Source organism: Pseudonaja textilis, chromosome 2 (genome assembly GCF_049901715.1).
Source record: "Pseudonaja textilis isolate UNSWEBS1 chromosome 2, rPseTex1.2, whole genome shotgun sequence".
In the NCBI taxonomy this organism is placed as follows: domain Eukaryota; kingdom Metazoa; phylum Chordata; class Lepidosauria; order Squamata; family Elapidae; genus Pseudonaja; species Pseudonaja textilis.
In genome coordinates, this window is record NC_141991.1 from 198,479,700 (window position 1) to 198,501,681 (window position 21,982).

Below are 21,982 nucleotides of genomic sequence, written 5' to 3' on the forward strand. Positions count from 1 at the left end.
TTATAGTGACAACCAAGGGAAAGGAGGGGAAAGCAAATGCTGAAAAGATGAGGAGTAGCTGAAGACAACAAAAGGCAACAGTCATACTGGGTTTCCCCAACTCATCCCATAACTTCAGTATGAGATCTCTCCAGAATTAGTTTTATACCAAACCAGAATGATCAAACATTTCTTGGAACAATCTGAGAAGGACTCAGTAATATTTTAAAGACCTTTTTAATTTACTGTCAGCAAATTTATCCACCTATAATTAACTTATAATCACCAACAACAGCACGACAAAGTGTCTTGATGAACAACTCTACAGAGTTTAGAAGAGTGGAAAGAAGAATATAAAAGATAAACAAGTCAGAAAATTCCCAATGCTGTTGAAGGACAAATGTCACGTTGAAAGAAACAACATGATAGTGGTGGTGGGAAGAGGGAATATTTCAGTTGAAAATGAAAAGCAACAGCAAGTGACTTTTAAAAACTACAGTAGAGGGAAGTGGATTTACTACAGGGGGTTTCTTTTTGTAGTTAGGGTGCCAATGCCAGATATGTATGGTTGGGACAGGCCTTAGCAACGGTTCATTGAACATGTTGCTATGGGTATATGAAAGTTCTGAAGGAGTTTTTGAGGCTTTCTGGAGCTTTTTAGGGCAGCAAATTAAAGCAATAGAAGGTTTGGGACATCTGTATGAGTTGATAGAGAGAGATCCTCTGTGTGTATGTGTTGGGGGGTGCTTTGTAGGACCAGGGTGGAAGACCAGTGTTAGATTTGGGACCAAATCTGACCATGCGGCTGCACGGACTGCAGGATGAAGAGGATGTCTCAAAATTAAATTTTCTTCTGCTGATCAGACTTTGGGCAGGTCATGTATCCTACATCCCTGTAATTTTGCTTCTTTTATTTCAGTATAACAGACAGTGTGTTATTTTTGTTGTTGCTGAAATCTAAGAACTAGGAATCAAGAACCTGAAAATATAAGCTTAGTTTAATTTTTTTCCTTGCCATACAAGATATACTTAAAGTGCAAATTCCTTATATGTGTCTGTTTCTTAGTCCCTAAGTTCCTCTGTTCAGTTTCAGCCAAATGGCCCAAAGGCTGCCAGCAGTATGTCTGGAATGTTATTTACTTGATCCATTCTGGGCCATTTCTTTGTAGTGCTGTGTAGACCACAGTTAGGGGTCATTTACTTAAAAGTATCCAAAGCAGTACACCAAGTTGTGTAGTTAGTCCTCTCAGTGGGGGAGTTTGTACTAAAAGGGAGTGTCATTATGTGTTTTAGCTTCTGTGCCTTCGGTACTTTCTTTTTATTCTTCATAATTTGACTTATGGTAGTTTGGGTAGAGTCTAGGGGAGGTGCTGTTTATTCTTGCTGCTTGTTCTCTGTGATTCTATTCCTTTGTTAATGTTTCAGTCTCATGTAGTATCTTTTGTAGTTCTTTTAACAGAATCTGACCTTTTTTGATTTTTTTTTTTGAGTGGGAAGTGGATCATGGATGCATGTGTTTTTTGGTTACTGGATGTGTGTATTTTCAGCAAGTTGAAACCATAGGTTTTCAAACATGGCTGTGCAAGCAGATGCCGCAAGAGAAACCTGTTTAAGGAGAAGTGTGGATGTTGCTACATTTTTGAGGAAAGGGCTGGGTTGGATAAGAGGTTTTTAAAAATGGATTATAGCATCTTGGTAATATCTTAAGAATATATTTTATGAAATATGTTGAAAAGATGGAAACAAGACACCTATACAGATTTTTAACTTGTACTTGTATGATCCATATATTACACTGCATTGAACTATGTGGTTCGTTTTCTATGGTTCTTGACATCAGTTTTGAGGAAGTGCAGGACAGCCCTGTGGAACGTCACTTTGTAAAGAAAAGGCAATATAGTTCATTCCCTCAACATTTCTAGTTTCAGACTTTCAATGAGGATTAATGGCAATCTAGATGTTTCTGAAGGAGCAGGGGTGGCATTGCAGGGATGGCCAGATACTGAATTCTGGCAGATGAAATCTCTCCAAAAAAGGTGAGATCATGAGATTGCCCTTGTGTCCTCCAGAAAGCTGCTCCTCATGGGTAGATTTCAGAAAAATGCGATTTTGTGATCAGCTCAATGAGTTGAGCAGCTGGAAGTTGAAGGATTCCAACCAAGTAAAAGGATGAGTAGAACATTGATTTTGGACAGATACAAACAGACTAAGATTTGGATTTGGATTTGAAATAAGATTCTGAAATTAGTTATAAGAATGCTTTTCATTGGAAGATGTTTTTTTTAATTATTTTTTAAGAGATGTATGTTGGAATGTGCACCTGCAGGAGCAGTAAGGGAGACTTTTGGTAACACAGAGCTTTCCCAGAGAGAAAGGTTACGGCCCAGGATTTAAGAGAGGGTGAGACTTACTAAAATTGTAATTTTTACATATTTCTTTTACTTTCCTTATTTTTTCTATCTTTTCTATTTCTCTTTCCATTTTTTTTCCTTTTCTGCACTTTCTATTTTTCTTTCTATTCTTTTATATATCACATTCGATATTATTTTTAATTTTTATTAGTTCTTATATTTTTAATTGTACTGTTTAATAAAAGTATTATTTACAAATTGTTTTCATGTACTTGCATGATGTCATTTTCCAAGAAAAGTAATACTGTCCTATGTCATAGGAGTTCCTTTGTTTTAAAAGTCCTAAAATCTAAGACGTATGACCACTGCCTTAGATGTGCTTAGTTATAGTAGGAAGCTGGCTATTATGGCATGTGACTGATCTGCTGTATGAGTCTTGCACAGACTAGAAGCTAAGAGGAATTTTGGGTGGAAATTAATTTAGAGAAGCTTAGGGTAAAATGTGGGTGAACGATAATGACTTACATTTCCTGCTGGGATTGTTTTACATTCCCTGAAGCAAATAAAGCACATTTGGTTTCAGATTTCTCTTTCACCTGTTTTCCACCTTTAAAACTATTTCCAGAGAATTTTGCTTTCCCACTTTCTGGAAAACTAATCAAAATTTTATTTTTAACAGAATTTGTAAATATTCTTGCTCTCTAAAGTTTAACAAAAATGTACTTCTTTGCATCTTACTGTCCTTTTTAGCAGAAGATACAATAAGATACTGGAACTAGAATTGATTAGAATGAATTTACACAAACAAACAAAGTGTTAGTTATGTTTTGAACCATTTTGCTATATACCTGGAATTGTCTGGAACCCTGAGACTTCCTTAGAGAAGAGCCTATCTATCTGAACCCTCTACTTTGCTGAAAGGATATGAACTAAATAAGGTCAAACCTCACCTTAAGAAATAATTTGGCTCAACTTTCCCAACTGGCTACATTCTAGATGTTGAAATTCAACAACTGTACACTCCCCCTACCATACTCCCTCCTGTTTTGCTGCAGGCTTGGCTGATTTCCAGTGCTGACATTCAGATTAAAGAATTAGTATTGAACTAAACCTAGTCTTGTACAGAAAGTTTTGTGCTCTGGTTGCACGGACAAGCATTGTTTCTAGGTGTCATAAAATATATCTTGCAAGTAATTACAATGCCAGATTAGTAAAGTAATCAGATAGGTTAGAATCTGACATTTTTAAGGTATGTGGTACCCTGTCATTTTGGAAGCTGTGGGAGAAAGAACTTCAAATTGACAGATTGAAAAAGTTGATGGCCAAAGGAGGCAGAACCAAGAATGGGCAAGCTTTTCGATCTGAGGGAATCCTACTGGGAGATGACGAGAATTTGTGTAAAGTAGCGAAAGAAACTTTAAGCAATCAGCAGAATCTAGCCAGAATAAATTCTATCAGATAGTACTAGAAGCTAGAAGTAATTTAAGACTGAAAGCCATTGCTATGTAGCATTTGTGTCCGGCTGGGTGGTAAAGGCTAGGAAAATTTGATCTATGATATTGATTTAGATGAGGAAGAATTTTCAGGAAACCAGAACTGTGTTTAAACATGGATTTATACGAACCAGATGAATAAAAATTTAAATATTAAGTATATTGGTCCAATTAGTTACACGAGGAAAATGAAACTGTTGCTTTTCATATGGAATGTTGTGATTGCTAAATTCAGTTCTTAAATTTAAACTTGTTTCTTAAAACAATTTGACAGATAATGTATTGGCCTCTTTCTGTGTGAAGGTTCATTATAGCATGAGTTTTAAAACACTGTTTCAACAGTATTTGGAAATACTAGATAAGGATACTATTTTAAAACTACTGTACATTTTTTTTGGCAAGCTTTGCCTTTTCTGCTGCAATTCTGTCATTTTGTGATTCTATAACTTTTATAGTTCTATAAGTTTTATACTATTATAGTTTTATAACATACACACATTAAATACCTGTATAGCACATTCATATATTAGATGTAGTGCTACATCAAGGAAAGGAAATATATTTATCATTAAATTTATATACTGCTTAACATCACTCTGCAAAGCAACTTTAAATTCATGCCAAATGTCATTAGTAGGACTAAAAGAAGGATTAATCTAAGATGTAATAATAAATGTGAGGAAAGTCTGCAGTTCATACTGCATTCTTTCTTTAATTCAATAAGTCTATCTTGTACTAGGTTGAGAAAATGGCAAATAAGTGATTTTAAAGAAACCTTTGCGTTCACAGACCTTGGGGATAGGGTGATTTGAGGAGATGATGTTTTCTTTTTCTTTTTCATCTTTACTTGGTTATTTTGTTCTTTCAACCTGTTATATTTGTGTGTGTGTGTGTGTGTGTGTGTGTGTGTGAATTGCAAGTGAAAAAAAAATGTTCTTTCCGGTGATGTTTTTGTTCATTTTATTGCTACCCTTAGTATTCTAAGGCCGGTTGTAATGACTTTGGTCTTCTTACATTTAATCTTAGTCCTGTTTTTTACTGTGTTCCTCCACTTTCATTACTGGATCTTGCAGATGATTTGCATTTGAAGCTATCCAAGAGTGTCGTCATCATTGTGTAGGTTATTGATTTTTTAAAACCACACTCAGCTTCTTCAAATTAACTATTTCCATAAAAATATTCTATATAGTTTGAATAAATAAGGGGAATGCATACCGCTTTATCTCTTTTGCCAATCTGGTGCCAATCTGTTTGACATTTTTCCATCCAGACTATGGCTTCCTATCTTTAGGATAATTCTCATATCCACCTCTAATACTAGTAAATGTCACAGATATTTGTGTTATAAACTTTCCACCAAAGAGCAGCTACTCTTATAGTTTTCCTCAGATACGCATATGTGGATATGTTTCTCAGAAACATATCAAAGACTATCCAATCCAAAGCAACCTTTGCATTTTTACAGAAATAATTTTATGGAATTAATACCAAGGAGAAAATACAGCTTGAATAGGAAGCTTATTGCTGGAATGACAATTTCTTCTTTTTTGACTACACAAACATCTTAAAAGCATATTTTTGTAAAGAATAATATCGATTATAAAATATGGGCTATGGAAGGCTTACTTACTCTTGTTCTAGGTTATAGTTTTCAGCATTTTTTTACTAGATCCACTCTTCTGTTTTTTTCCTCCCATACTTGTTTTGATCTTTAGCTAAGAATACCTGTGGACATTTATATCTAGCCTTTGTTTAAGTCTAAATGCTTCCATTGAAATAAATTTGCCTTGTAATTTGAAAAATACAAAACGTTGGTTTGGGTTACCTATTACAGACATAATAGACATTTGATGAAACAAACACTTGGCAGAATATGTAGTTGGAATTCCAGTCAGAAAACAATAAAGTGCAACCTAATTCCTAAAAATGTCTGAGCTATAAACTAGTTGTCATGGCATACCATGCATATAGTACTGGTAATAACAGGCTGACAAGACTAATAAAATATGTGCTGTATACATTGCTCTTTCTCCTTTATTCATATTTTGCAGCCCACATATCATCTTCCTGTCACAGAGCATATTATCTGGAGAAAGCAACCTTTGCGGAACACGACTGTGCCATGAAATTTCTCATGCCTGGTTTGGTTTGGCCATAGGGGCACGTGACTGGACAGAAGAATGGCTTAGTGAAGGATTTGCTACTCACTTAGAAGATGCAATTTGGTCGGCAGCACAAAAGGTACAGTTAGAATAATATTTAATGAAAAAATAAGGGCAACCATTAGTTTATGCTGAGAGTAGCAACTATGGTCCCTTTTTCACCAGGGGTAGGCTGCTACCAGTTGTTAATTTTATAGTCAGTTCTGTGAACTGGCAAATCCCACCCCTGGCTGTTCCCGCCCACCCCTCCCCTCCCAGGACTCCCCAGGTGGCCTGTTTTGGATCTCAGGTAAGTGCAGTGCCCTTGTGGAGGCTCAGGGAGGGCAAAAAACATGTCTCCCAGAAAGCCTCCAGAGAGCCTCCAGAGCCCAGGGAGGCCATTTTCACCTTCTCTGAGTCTCAAGGAAATCGAGCAACCAGGATGGTGCAGGAGGCTGATTAGACCACACCCACCATGGCCATACCACCCACCAACAGGCAGAGAACCTGTTGTTAAATTGTTTGAAGAGCACCCCATTTATAATTTCTTATAACCATGTGGGTCCAGGAATTCTGTGAGTCAAAGTCCATTGTAAAGATGCCATAGTTGTCACTACTGAGTTTTGCAATAATAATATACTCTAGAGACCTAAAAGATTTATTTTGTTGGATTAGGCAACACCAAATATTTTACTTAAGTTAATTGTAGATCATACATCTAGACTGTGGTTCCCAATCTTCACAAGATGTGTGCACTTCAACTCCCACGATTATCCAGCAAGCATCTTAGAATTGCCCAAAATATAAATACAAACTTTATGGTTAGAAATTACTCATAGAATTCTTTTGCCAAAATAGCCTAAGAAGGGACTTCCAGTGACGAGGTATGGCCAAGTGGAGGTGCTGAAGCTCGCTCTCAGTTTTATGCTACCTTTTCTTGCTGTTGGGGTGACCCTTAGGGGTGCACGTATCTCGTAGAGAAATGTGCCGGTGGGGGGAGGCTTGAGTTGCGGTGTGGAGAAGGTGACTCTCATCGTGACGTAGAGAGACCCTGTAGAGACTGACAATAAGAGACCACCATCCAGTAATGGTGGTCCTGAAGTCCGGATCATCATATACAGGAGGAAGCGAATGAGTGACAGATTGTGGTGAACGAGGAGTGCGAGTGAAGGAATTTGTGATCTTGATTGAGCGTTGAACATTGGAGGAAATCAGCTGGAGTGAAGCCCAAAAGCAGTGGCCAAAGCGGATATGAGTGGCGGTGAAAGCAAAAGGGCTCGTGAGATGGAAGAGAGTAAGGACATGAGTGATCAGATAGAGAACATAAGCAAATTGGAGAGGCTTGTGTAACTGACAATAACCAGGAAAAAAAAAAGCAACGAATTTAGCTTTCACGAAGTGTGAGAGATTTGGTTTGTGGACTCTGGGAAAATTGGACTAATGAACCTGAGATCGGGGGAAGATCAGAAGTGAGGAAACAAACAGTCTTACCGTATTTAATTCTCTCTGGACGAAATCTAATAACTTATGGGACTCTTTTTGGATTATTGGTTTGGAGCTAGAATAAGAGGAGGAGACCTAATTAATTGAAGAGACTGTAGGAAATTTGGAGATTGATCTACAGGAGTTTTAAACGAAAGGAGGAACAGTCACAGCCGAGGGTGCGGTGAGACTGTGAAACCAGAGACATTACTCAGCAATACTGTGCTTCCGCTGTGTTTCGTGGCTGAACTTTTTGACTTTAGAGAAGAATTGAATAGTTATATTAAGATACTCTGCACCTATACCTTCTGCTGTTTGTACTAATTATCTTTTAATACCAACCCTTTATTCATCTCACCTGGTATCTGAATGTGGTAAATGTGACTTATATTTGATTTAGTTGATATATTAGCAAACATTGAAGTTCACATCTGATTTTAATATATAAGGGAAACAAGGGGATGATAATTAACTACGTAAGTATTGATATTTGATTACATGTGTTGATTATACTAGATTAAATAATTAGTTGTGGTTAACTGTGATTACTATATATTAAATAATTAATTGTTGTATAGTAAGGTTAATATTTCTTCACTTAGACCTGTAAACATTTAAAACATTTAAAATACTATTTTTAAATATTGATATTTAGATTAGGAATTTCATAGCCTTTATAGATATACAGACTAGTAGTACTTAGAATTTTAATAGTGGAAACTCGGTATAAATACTAAGATTTATAAATTCAGGTATTTCTAATTTAACTTTAAAATTGTTTGGAGAATACTTATATTGATAAGAGTGACTAGTTTAATAATATACTAATCAACTAGGGTAGTGGACACTTCCATTCGATATTTTTGAAAGCGAATGCTAATTTGGGATAACGTATTTAGTATAATACAAAAACAGAAACAAATCCTACAAGAAATGACTTCTAAAACTACTACAGCACTTAAATCTGGGAAGAAGATTACTCCAGCACTAACAACTGTGGTGGCATCGCCCTCAATGATGGCACAAAAGACAATTGAGGAAACACTATCTGGAGATAAACAACCCTCTATCACGAAATGCCAATATTCAGTCAACTCTCCTTACCTTACAAGAATCTATGTTGAAGCTTCAGGAAATAATGACGAAAAACCATACTGGGACAAGAGCTGATACAAATGAATTAAAAGAAGAGATGGGGAATTTAAAGGCGGAAATGAAATTAGATATTTCAAAGTTAGATCATAAAATTGGAACAATACAGCAAGCACTAGAGAGAAATGAATCAACAATAAAGGAAGTTGAGAAAAGGACGGAACAAACTGAGAAGAATCTGGAAGTGGTTGGTGAACAACTAAGAAACGTGAGCAAAGAAATGGATGATTCCCTGGTCTATTTGGAAATGGACAAGGCCACAGCATATTTGAGATTCCAGAATATAGTGGAATCAAAAGAAGAGGATTTGGAACAAGTGATAGCAGGAATATTAGCAGAATTGTTGGAAAAAGATAAGAATGATATTCTGAAAGAGTTGAACGAAGTCTATAGAGTGAGTACAAACTATGCAAGACGTCATAAAAACCCAAAAGAGGTTCACGTAAGATTTGCCAGAAGAAAGGTCAGGGATGTTATATACAAAATATCTAGAGACGAAACAATTACATATAAAGGAAAAGAAGTCTTGGTGCTCAAACAAATCCCAAGAAGAGTGAGAGAACAAAGGCGAGACTGCAAGTTTTTGGCAAACCAATTAAGTCAAAAAGGCATTGTATTTAGATGGCTAATCCCAGAAGGGATGTTAATCTCATGGGAAGAAAGGAAAATTAGAGTAGACTCCGTGGAAAAAGCCCAAGAATTCTATGAACAATTTGTAGGTCTGGAAGAATTGAATATAAGAGGAACTACAATCAAATTTGCAAGACGATCGGGTTTACCAAAAGAATACAGATAGGAATCCCAACAAGAGAGAGAAGAACCGAGGACACGTTATCAGCTACAAAGAGACAGGAGTAACTACAAGACAAAGAGCAAGACTCAATTAGATAATGGATGAGGAAAGGAAAATATTATCAATTAATATAAATGGCCTGAATTCTAGGATAAAAAGGAAAATAATATTAACTAAACTAATTAAACAAAATGCAGATATAATATGTTTACAAGAAACCCACATAAGGAAGGTAGATGAAAAATATTTAGAATGCCCCAAGTTAGGGAATCTGTATACATCACCAGCAGACCTCTGGAAAAAGAAAGGGATAGCAGTATATGTGAAAGAGGATATGGAAACAGAGATAATTTGGACAGATCCCAGCAGAAGAATACTGGTGTTACAAATTTGCATTAAGTCAACCCCAATCCTATTAGTAGTAATTTATGCCCCCAACGATAATCAAAAAGAATTTTTTAAACAATTACATGAAAAAATAGTGGGATTAGAAAAAAGGAATATTTGTATCTTGGGGGACTTCAATGCCATTGTGGACCATCAGAAAGATCATAGTGGGGGGCAGGGAGGGGGAGAGGAAAAAGAGAGAATTACCAAAGACAGGTGAGGAAATGATGACAGAATTAAATTTGATAGATATGTGGAGAAAATTAAACCCGGAGAAAAAGCAATTTACATTTTATTCTAACCCACACCAGTCATGGACACGAATTGATATGGTGTGGATGAATGGTGAGTTGGCAAATGAGTTAATTTTACCTAATGAATGGGCTGATCATAATGCAATTCAGATAGTGTGGAAAGGTAGGAAAAAGCCAAGGAAAAGGTGGACACTAAATACACAGCTAATTAAAGAGAAAGAGTTTATGAATAGACTTAAGGAAGAATTAGACTACTTTTTAAAAGAAAATAATAATGAGGCAACTACGAAGCAAAATACTTGGGATACAATGAAGGCAGTATTAAGGGGCACAACGATATCATATACTGCCAGGAGAAATAAAGAAAAATGTGCCCAACAAAATAAACTAAAACAAAGAATTAAAGAATTAGAAATGCAGTTACAAAATAGTCCAAAGGATTCTAGATTGCAAAATCAGATGATAATAACTAAACACAAACTAAATCTAATTGAACAGGAAGGAATGGTCACAAAGTTGAATATAGCTAGACAGATATTCTTTGAACAGGCTAATAAACCAGGAAGATGGTTGCCCTATAAACTCACAAAAGGAAAACAGAAAAGATTAATTTACCAATTAATAGACAAAAATGGGGATGCCCAACAGGGAGTAGAACCCCCCCCCAAAAAAAAAATTGCATGTAAATACTTTGAAGACCTTTATAAAAAGGAGGAGGTAAGCAAGGATATGATAATAAATTATTTGGGTGTAACAAAAGATAAAGTAATTGGGGATAAGATGAAAGAAATGCTAATTAGAGATATTACGTGGTCTGAACTGAAAATAGCAATAGAAAATCAAAAGAATAACAAAACTCGGGGGCCTGATGGGATTCCAGGGGAATTATACAAGGTAGTAGGAGAACAAATAGGACCCCTCATGGTGGAAGTATATAACGAGGTTTTACTTGCAGCTAAAATGCCGGATTCATGGAAGGAGACATTAATTTCGTTGATTCCGAAAGAAGACTCAGATCCACGACTCATACAAAATTATAGACCAATTTCTCTGTTAAATACTGATTACAAAATATTTACTTCAATTATAGAAAACAGATTTTAAAAAATCCTGAATGAATATATACATAAAGACCAAAATGGATTTCTTCCCAATAGACAAATCAGGAATAATTTAAGAATAGTGTTAAATGTTTTGGAATACTATGAAGCCCATCTGGAAAAACAAATAGCCCTTGTATTCTTGGATGCACAGAAGGCCTTTGATAACTTAAATTGGTAATTTCAAATTCAACAAATCTACAATATGAATTTAGGGACTAAATTTGAAAACATCGTGACTACAATTCATGCTTCACAAAAGGCGAATATTATAATTAATGGAGAGTATACACTCTCAATAAAAATAGAGAAAGGAGTTAGGCAGGGATGTCCATTATCTCCCCCGCTCTTCATATTATCTTTGGAAACACTGCTCACACGAATTAGACAGAATCCAGGAATAAAGGGCTTAAAAATAAAGAAAGAAGAATATAAACTGCAGTCGTTTGCGGATGACATGGTCTTTTTCATAGAGGACCCAATTGAAACAGGTCAAGAACTGTTGAAAGAGCTAGATCAATTTGGGAAAGTTGCAGGACTTAAAATTAACAGGGAAAAAATGAAATTAATAACTAAAAACCTAACAGAAAAACAGAAATTAGAATTGGAAAAGGCAATGGGACTACAAGTGGTTAAAAAAATTAAATACCTAGGAATTTGGCTGACGGCTCAGTGTAAAACTTTAATGGAAAATAATTATAGCACATTACTACAACAGGTTAAAAAAGACTTAGAGTTATGGGTTAAACTGCAAATCTCTCTACTAAGGAGGATTGCTACCATTAAAATGACCATTCTCCCTAAATTTATTTATTTGTTCCAGACAATACCAATAAAAATACATAAAAACTACTTTGTGGAACTTAATAGGATAATCACAAAATTCATTTGGCAAGGGAAAAAATCGAGGATAAATTTAAAAGCAATGCAAGACATGAAGAGCAGGGTGGGAATGGCACTCCCAAATTGGGAATTATATCATAGCGCAGCCTCTTTACTATGGCTGAAAGAGTGGGTAAATTTGTCGAATAAAAGAATATTATTCCTAGAAGGCCATGATTTACAGAGGAGGTGGCATACATTCTTATGGGACATGGGAAAAACCAAACAGAACTACTACCACAGACATATAATTAGAGACTCTTTATTGGCTAATTGGAATAAAATAAAGAAAAAACATTATCTAAAAATCCCAATTTGGATCTCAATGATGGAGGCGTTAATTTTGATCTCAACAAGATGATAAAATACAAAGACCTTCTGGTTGCACAAGGAGCTTTAAAATCATGGCAAGATCTCCAAGAACAAGGGCTACAGGTAGATGGTGGGTTTACTTGCAAATTCAAAATAGATACAGGCAGGATAAAAGAAGTTTTGGAATTTACAGTAAGTTACAGCAATTAGATAAAATCTTACTAGGTCCAGATAAAAAAAATATAACCAAATTTTATAACTATTTATTAGAGGTAGAATTAGAGGAGGAAGTAGTCAAAGGCAATATAACAGCTTGGAGTAGAAATATTGGATGTATTATTAGAATGGGAAAGGGTCTGGATCAGGAATAATAAAATCACAAAATCAGCAACATATAAAGAAAATGCCTATAAAATGTTTTATAGATGGCATCTTTCCCCTTCGAGAATAGTGAAGATGTCTCCTAACATGAATCCGAATTGTTGGAAATGTAAAAAGAAACACGGAACATTCTTTCACATGTGGTGGTCCTGCACCGAAGCCCAAAGATTTTGGCGCAGAATCAAAAAATGGTTGGAGGAAATAACGGCAGAGCAAATTGAATTAAAACCAGAATTCTTTCTATTAAGGATATTTGATAAACAACTCTCTAAAAAAGCTAAATATATAATATTGCACATACTTACTGCAGTTAGACTAGCCTTTGCACAGTGTTGGAAACAAGCTGATATTCCAACAGAGGAAATGATTATTCAGAAATAGCAACCTGTGCAGAGATGGATAAATTGACCTTAGCACTTAAGGATAAAGAATCATCAGAATATTACAAAAGCTGGGAATGTTGGTATGACTGGATAGAACAAAGATAGGAAATATATTAGTAAATAATGTTAACTGTAAAGGAGGTAGTAATTACATACTCGCATTAAGATTTACTTGTAAATGTGACACCAATAATGATAACAAATAAGGAACCACAAACTGTTAATAATGGAATTGCTTGCTTTTATTTCTTTATTTTTTGTGTTTTTTTCTTTTCATTTTTTCCTATGTTGTGTATGTGTTTGTTCGTTATTTTAGTTGTATATTCAATAAACTTTGTTTTTTAAAAAACAAAAAACAAAATGGCCTAAGAAGACTTGTTAGTGGCTGATTAGGAATGTCTTTACAGTGAAGCACAACATCATCTTGTGATTCAGTTCTCTTATCTTTACAAGAATAAACCTTTCAAAATAGGGCATTTTTGCAGTGTTTACCCTGACCGTAAGATAGTAAACCACAATAGCATGAAGTCCTCTAAAATAGGGGTTTCCAACCTTGGCAACTTTAAGACTTGTGGACTTCAACTCCCAGAATCCCTCAGCCAGCAGAACTGAATCACTTATTGCTCATCAACATTCTAATTAATTACAACAAAATAAATGACTTAAGCCATTCCTGTCATTGTGTGTCAATAAATGCAAGATTCCTGATTCTAATGTTGGTAAGAGATGGGGAATGGTATCTATTTGGAAGTATCCTAGCTAATAGCTGTTCTAAATTCCATGTAGTTATATGTTTTGTAACTGTTTTAAGGTCATATTTGTTTAACTTCCATCAGTGGGAAATGTTTTATTTGATACTTCAATGGGATGGAACCAAGAATTATTTGTGAGATTTTCAAGAGCACTGTAGTTATTTTTTCTTTTATGTCTAACTCGTTGGTAATTTAGTTGTTATGAATTAATTTAATCATGTACATGTATCTTTGTGGATGGAAAATAAATAAGGCATGAAACCTGGGTTGTGGGACAAAAAAAACCCTAAAGCTTTAGAATGAATCATCTACATCTTCTGGTTTTCAAGGCTACAATGAATAATAAAAACAATTATACTGAAATGCTATGCTAGATCTTGAATACACAATTAACTTTTTTTCAGTCTTCAAAGAAAAACTATCTCCCTTCAAAGATATTTTTAACAGGCTATTAATTTTAACATTTCTATTGTAGCTCTTATTCTGTGGTTGTACAAGAATTAAAGCACCACAAAATAATTTGGGTTTTTCTAATATCATGATAAAGTCATACAGTCATGAAGCTGCAAGGAGCCACCAAGTACAGTCCACTATCCAATGGAGAAAGCTATATTAAAGCATCTGCTTGAACCCAGCTAAGGAATCACCACTCTGAGTAATAATACATTTCACTGTCAAACTGCTCTTACTATTAGGATCCTTCAGAATCTTCCTTCCTTAAACACATTACTCTATGTACTGCAGTTTGAAAGGATAGAGAACAAATCCTGATCTTCTGAATGAAAGAATGCTATCATATCTCTTTAGGTCTTAACATTCTCTGATTGTTTTATTGCTTTTCACAGGATTTAGTTTTTAATGCCCTTATCCTCATTACTATCCTCTGAACTGTTCCAGTTGTCTGAATCTTTTTCTAGCATTAAACCCAATGTTTGAGTTGGGATGTGATCACTGTGGAATGATTAATCCCTGTGATTTAGAACTGATATTTCTTTTGATGCAGTCTAAATTTTGTGAGCTGTTCTTTCAAGAAGATTATACAGCTGGTTATATTTGATCTGTAAAAAGTTGCCGTCTACTGAATCAGATTGACAGTGGAAATGATGTCTATAGTGGCTTTGCCGCTCAGAGCCAATAGGAGTTATACCTCTGTAGAGGGCATTACATAGGGAGAGATTGATCTTCCCGGAATGGCAGTGGATCTCTCACCAATAAAGGAGAATATGTGTAGCTCAGGGTTGAAGTGAGGGGTCTTTGGTGCTCTCTGAGCTTGGTTGTTTTCTTGCAGATGTTTCATTACCAAAACTAGATAACATCCTCAATGCTATGTCTCTTATTTTTCAAAATCGAATTCTTTTACATCTTCATGTAGAGTTGCCAGAAATTGAATCCTAAGACACAATCTTTTGGCTTTTCAAAGAAAGCACTGTGCCAAATCCTATTATTTTAGGAACCTGTATTTTTTATTTTTATTTTTTGTTACTTAAGGTTTCAGGAGACATAAGAAAGGAGGGATATTATTAGCAGACATTTTTGTCCTTTTCCTTTCCCTGCATGACTTTCGGGTGTGGGAGTCAGCTCTGCATTTCAACAATGCAGTTATATTTTGGTAAGCTTAACTTAACCTCATTTATTTCTACATTTTCTTTCCTTTCTTTTTTTCTTTTCAAGTTGAATAACACAGAAGGATAATTTGGGATTTGCAACCAATTGGTTGAGGACTGCAAGAGAGGTTGTGAATTATTCTTTCCATTCCACTTCTAGAAAGTTGTAGTTTGCTACATTTTACTGCCTTTACACATCAGTTCTATTAATTCACTTGTAGATTAATTCATTCCTACATTATCACCTGTAGCAATTGGGATTCAATATCATTGTGGATTTCTCATCATTTGTAATTTCATAAGCAGTGGGGTGGTTTCCCACTGTTCTTCTGATCTATTTTTGCTGAGTAACCAGACTTCTAAACATTCAGCAAGGATTACGCCTACTTCTATCCTGTTCATTAAGATGCTTGTACATACCAATTATGCTATGAGCTATACTTCTCAGAAGGGTCACCAGTGAAAGACAATCATGATAAATGAGGAATCAGTCTAAATACTGTCAATTAGAGAAGGAAATAACATCTTATTACATCATTCTACCAAGGAAGCAAAACAGACATTTACAACTGAGGCAATATCAAAGTGATAATTGACGTGTGAAGAATCAGTGATCTGAAATGCACTAGAAAGAGACACCTTATATCACAGGGGTGTCAGATATTTTACAGTAGATAAGAAGCTAAGAGACTAAATGAAATAGGCATTACTGTAAACAAAAGAGTGGTGCTTGAATATAAGCCCAAAACTAACACACTGCTCTGAATCTAAGGCAAGCCAATCGTATCAGGGTGATCCAAGTCTATATTGGCAAAATCAGGCTCAGACTCTTGATTATTTCCGGATTCCTGAGGTAACATTTGTCTGGAGTGGGCATGTCAGAGTCTTCTGACTTTGTGGAAACAATAACAGCCAGGATGAATGCACCACTCATCCTAGTCTTGTCACTGGTTAACTACAAGTATGATTAAAACTATCTCAGTGCTGAAACCCAACTGAAAAGGGGACAGATAATTTATTTCCTTCATTCCTGGAGCTGCATGTTAACAACCTTCTCTAGGTTGAGAAGGGAGAGAGCTAGGTCTTCACATAATGAATCCAAAATATCATAAATTTGAGTCATCTATGCCTCGAGTGAAAACTTTGGATTGATTTCTTGACACCATGAGCCTTTTGTTTGGTGCTTTGCTGTCTATCCATGGTATTCTCAGGAGTCTTCTCCAGCATTAATGTTCAAAAGTATCAATATTTCTTTGATCCCTTTTCTCCTTTCCATAGAGTGCCACAGGAAAAACCATTATCTGCATGATTCAAATATATATATATATATATATATATATTTGTTTTCTGAGGTTCTGCGGTATTTGTATGTGGATCTTTGGTTGTTGGGTTTTCTCGCGTAAGATTCAAAGTATCTAGGCAACGTTTCGATGAAGTCTCATTCATCATCATCAGGCCTCTGTCTTCGGTTCTTGCTTTTCAGAGTGATGTGAAATTGCAGCTGCTTTTTTCTTTCCAACTGCCAGTGGGGTGGGACTTGATTGGGTGGGGGCTTGGCTGTGTTCTGATTGGGTGGCGGTGTCTTCTCATTGGTGGGGGGCCTGGCTGTGTTTTGATTGGTTGGGGGTTGGCCGTGTTCTGATTGGCTGGATTTCCTGCTGCCCGGCTTCGAGTTCGAGGTCGCGCTGCATCTCCATAGTGGGTGTCGGCCTGCTTCATGTATGGCTCGGAGGGGTTTGAAGTGGGCAGTGATGAGGTTGCAGTGTAGCTTCTGGTCCATGGTTGTGTCTCATCTTCTGAGTGGGTGTGAGTCTGTTTTCTATATGGGAGTGTGGTGGTGGCATCTTGTGTGGCTCTGATGGGTGTGGGTCTGGTGTCATTCTTCATGTTAGGTACTTGTCTGTTCATGAGGGCGGGTTTCCAAATGGCTGGGAGGCGGGAGGTGTCATCTCGTTTGTTCATGCTGTGTGGGCGTTTTTCTATTTCTATGGCTTCTCTGATTATTCTGCTGTTGAAGTGTTCGGTTTTGGCAATAGTTCTGGTATTTTTAAAGTCAATTTCATGTCCTGTGGCTTTGAGGTGTTGGACCAGGGAAGAGGTCGTTTCTTCTTTTTTGATTGAGTTCTTATGTTCTTCAATGCGTGCACTTATTCTTCTGTTAGTCTGTCCAATGTATGTGGCAGGGCAGGCAGTGCAGGGGATTTCGTATACTCCTTGGTTTTCTAATTCGACTTTGTCTTTGGGGTTTCTTAGGATGGTGGATATTTTTCTGTTTGTGCAGAATGCTGTTTTAATGTTGTGTTTTTGGAGGATCTTGCTAATTCTGTCTGTAGTGCCTTTTATATATGGGAGGAGGGCTTTGCCGTTTTCTTGTTCTCTTCTCAGAATTAGCAAGATCATTGCACTGCAACCTCATCACTGCCCACTTCAAACCCCTCCGAGCCATACATGAAGCAGGCCGACACCCACTATGGAGATGCAGCGCGACCTCGAACTCGAAGCCGGGCAGCAGGAAATCCAGCCAATCAGAACACGGCCAACCCCCAACCAATCAAAACACAGCCAGGCCCCCCACCAATGAGAAGACACCGCCACCCAATCAGAACACAGCCAAGCCCCCACCCAATCAAGTCCCACCCCCACTGGCAGTTGGAAAGAAAAAAGCAGCTGCAATTTCACATCACTCTGAAAAGCAAGAACCGAAGACAGAGGCCTGATGATGATGAATGAGACTTCATCGAAACGTTGCCTAGATACTTTGAATCTTACGCGGGAGAAAACCCGAACAACCAAAGATAGATAGATAGATAGATAGATGATAGATAGATAGATAGATAGATAGATAGATAGATATATTTATTTATTTATTTCATTCTGGTATACTGGTATTTATAGAGAGACGGCAGCTCCGATCACACACTGCTTGCACTGCCACGAAGCTGAAAGCACCAGTCTGAGGATGGCGAGTGAGACCTCACCGAAACGTCTCCAAGATACTCTTAATCTTACATGGGAAAAGATCCGAACACACCTAGACCTACATACCCGCACCCGTGAAAATCTACGAAAACATATATATACATATAGATATATAGATACACACACACACACACACACACACACACACACACACACACACACATCATGATGCATGAATATTTTTCCCAGAGCTTTCATTGCTATCTAGCCAACTGCTAGTCTGAAGCCTATTTCTTGATTGTTCCTTTACTGTTCATAGTTGATCCCAAAAGGCAGAAGCTATCCACCTTCAGTATCTTCATTGCCAGGTTCCTGTACATGTTGTTATTAGTATTGTGCTTTTAAAGCTTAGCCTTGTCTTTTCTTTGTACTCTTTGACTTTCATTGTTAGAGCTTTGCAGATTATTTGCACTTTCAGCTACCAGAGTAGTGTCTTCAGTATAGCACAACTTATTGATGTTTGTGTCTCCTGGTTCAAAATCCTCTTCCAACCCACGAGTTTCCTTCAATGTATATTCTGCATATTCTGCATTCCCTTGAATAAACAAGGGATGAGTATGGAGCTTTGTTTCACTCCTTTGCCAACCTTTGATCTTATCAATTAAGCAAATGTCATCTTGTGGCACCTGGCAAACATGTCAAGCCTGCTGGAATTCCTGGCCCTCTGGAATTATCTTCATCCAGAGATTCTACCAAGTCTCCAACCCTTTTATTGTTCATGAAAGAATTGTAGAGTTGGTTGTTTACCCGGTCTTGGAGATAGGATGATTCTAGAGCTACCTTTTTCGCTTTTGCTTGTGTATTGATCTTATCTTGATTACTTTTCTATACTGAACTGTTATATCTTATATGTGTATATGTTTCTGTGTATGTACCTCTGTGTGTATATTCTTTGTTTTTCCTAATTGCAAGCTGCCCAAAGCAGTTTGGGAGTTGGATAGCCAAATAATCAATAAACCTAGAGTCACTTCTGTTTTGCCATATCCTATTCAAGTACGCTTTCCTAATTAGTGTAGAGGTTTTGCCTTAAGTATTAGAAGAAGTAAAACAGGATTGATCACTGGAAACACAAATAATTTAGCTAAAGCTTAAACATTTTGGACACATAATACAAATACAAGAATCATTAGGTGCGGGAGGAAATCATGATGTTTGGAAAATGTCAGAGGCAATTGAAAACAAGGCTCAGCTTGCAAGAACTCATCTGACAGATAATCCTAGTGATTGTGTCTGACAGGTCACAAAAATTTAGGAGCAACTAGATTAGGAAAGTTAGGACAAGCAGCCAAATAAAATTTCTTTCATATCCTGCTTGTGAGCTTCCCAAACATGCTTAGATAAAACAAAATATCTAATGGAGACAAGTGACATCTCCAGTGCCAGTGATTGAATAAAAGGCAAAAACATGCAGAATTCCTAACTACCAAGCCTTTCCTTTGGTCCTATAGAGCAGTGGCCCCCAACCTTTTTTGTGCCACGGCCCACAAAATGATCCGCGGCCCTGTACCGGCATCAGCACGCATGACAAGGCAAGGCGAGCCGAGCAACCGGTCAGCCAGCCGTCCCCCGCTTCTCCCCACCACCTTCAACTCCTCCTTTGTACCTTTGTCGATGGGCTTCGCTTCAGGACGGCTTTGGGACGTCACTCGGCTCGCCTTGCCTTGGGTGCTGAAAGAATCCTTGCGCCTTAGTTTCGTTTGAAGCCCCCCCCTTTCGATGTAACTAAGGCGCGAGGATTCCTTCAGGACCCAAACGCCGCTTTCCAGCTGGAAAAGCTCACCCGGAAGCACTTTCTCATCAAACAAGATGGCGGCACCCAGCAAACCGGCGGCCCGGTAGGAAATGTTCCACAGACCAGTACCAGTCCGCGGCCCGGTGGTTGGGGATCCCTGCTATAGAGCATTACATAAGATGAGATTGAGTTTGAGAGAGAAGTGGGTTGCCCAAATTCCCAAACATCAGGATTTCCCCCAGGGGTAGGATTCAAAATTTTTAACAACTGGTTCTGTGGGCATGGCTTAGTTGGTGGGCGTGGCTTGGTGATCATGTGACTGGGTGGACATGGCTTGGTCATGTTACTGGCTGGGCATGGCCAACTCAACATCACTCATATCAAGGCACGCATCTCCTCACCTGGCCTCTCGTAATTGTGGGGATGCTGCAACAGTCATAAGTGTTAAAAATGGTCATGTCACTTTTTTCAATGGTCACTCCACACAAGCAAAGTACCAGCAAAGGAGGGGAAAAAAAACTCCAAAGCCCTTCCTGAGACAGGAAGTCTACTCCTGCCAAGATTGTAATAAGGGTTAACAGAGAGGCAGTTTCTGTAAGCAACACCAGAATGTTTCCTTCCTGCCTTTCTTACAGGATTAGACCAGTAATTTCTTCTAACAACCGGTTCTCCGAACTGCTTAGACTGTTAACAACCAGTTCTAGCAAATAGGTGCGAACTGGTAGAATACCACCCCTGATTTCACCCCCCCAACAATTCTTGTATTTGTGTTATGAGTCCAAAATCCACCATCACATTCCCTGACTTCAATATTGTTAATTAATTTTGCTTCAAACATTCAAGACCTAATCTCTACTGTAACATGAATTTATCTAGACCAAATAAATGTACTACTTTCACAAATTTCTGATTAATGTATTTCACTTGACTGACTTTTATCACAGCCATTCAAATTAACACCATCAAATTAACTTTTGAAGCTGTCTCTCATCTTGCTAAATTAATTTAACTTTTAGTTATTATATTCACTTTCTGATCCCCCCCCCCAACCATCTCCAATTTGATTTTGAAGACTGAGTTTTTCTAGTCTTTTATGGAGTTCTCTGCATTTTCTTCCCCTTCTTGATTTATTTATTTAGTTACTATTTATCACATTTTTATTCCGCCCATCTCCCTTTCATGATGACTCTGGGCGACCTACAAAATAAAGAATCAAAGTTCTGCAAAGAAGATATGAAAGATCCAATCTGGGTCAGTCACCAGGTCCAGAGGTTTTGTCTTCCGAACTTTCAGACTCATGCTGGAACTCATTTTCAGGGAACTTCTCTCGAACAGAGTGTGTATGCTGTTCTGTGTGTGGTATTTATATGGTGCCTATTGTATGTGGCTTTTTAGATACTGATTGAGGTGTGCTAATGGCTGGTTTTTAAGTCGGCGGCCATTTGCTTGTGTTGCCCAGCCCTCGCCTTCTAAGTACTTGATATGTTAGTGGTAAATCAGCACTCCTGTTGACTGATGAGGGGCCTGATTTCCCAGGCTTCAATCCCTTCCCTGGCTGTTTTTGTGCCTGCTCAATCTTAGTAGCTGCAACATTGAATGTCTGTCCTTGTTCATTGCAGTGTGAGGCTACCAGTGAGTTTGGGTCTCTTCGTCTGATGGCTCACTTGTGTTCTTCAATCTGTGGTTAGCTTTCTCCCTATATGATCTCCCCCCACCGTGTTGTGCAGATAGCTTGTGACTAATGATTGTGGTTCTCCTTGAATTGAATTCAGCTATTTGGTTTGCTGGGTATTCGGTTGGTTCTCAACTTTGCACCTACTAAAAT

The 21,982-nt window shown here is 37.4% G+C and overlaps 1 protein-coding gene across 6 annotated transcripts in view; it reads left to right on the forward strand.

The window, feature by feature from the left end:
- Positions 1–21,982, forward strand: part of AOPEP (aminopeptidase O (putative)) — a 200,943-nt gene that overhangs the window by 53,790 nt on the left and 125,171 nt on the right. For all 6 annotated transcript variants that reach the window (XR_015742201.1, XM_026703889.2, XM_087926808.1 and 3 more), the window contains exon 6: positions 5,875–6,064. Coding sequence is in view for 5 of the 6 variants with exons in the window: in XM_026703889.2 (XP_026559674.2) it covers positions 5,875–6,064 (190 nt within the window). In the remaining variant the exon portion in view is untranslated. The remainder of the gene's footprint in view (positions 1–5,874; positions 6,065–21,982) is intronic.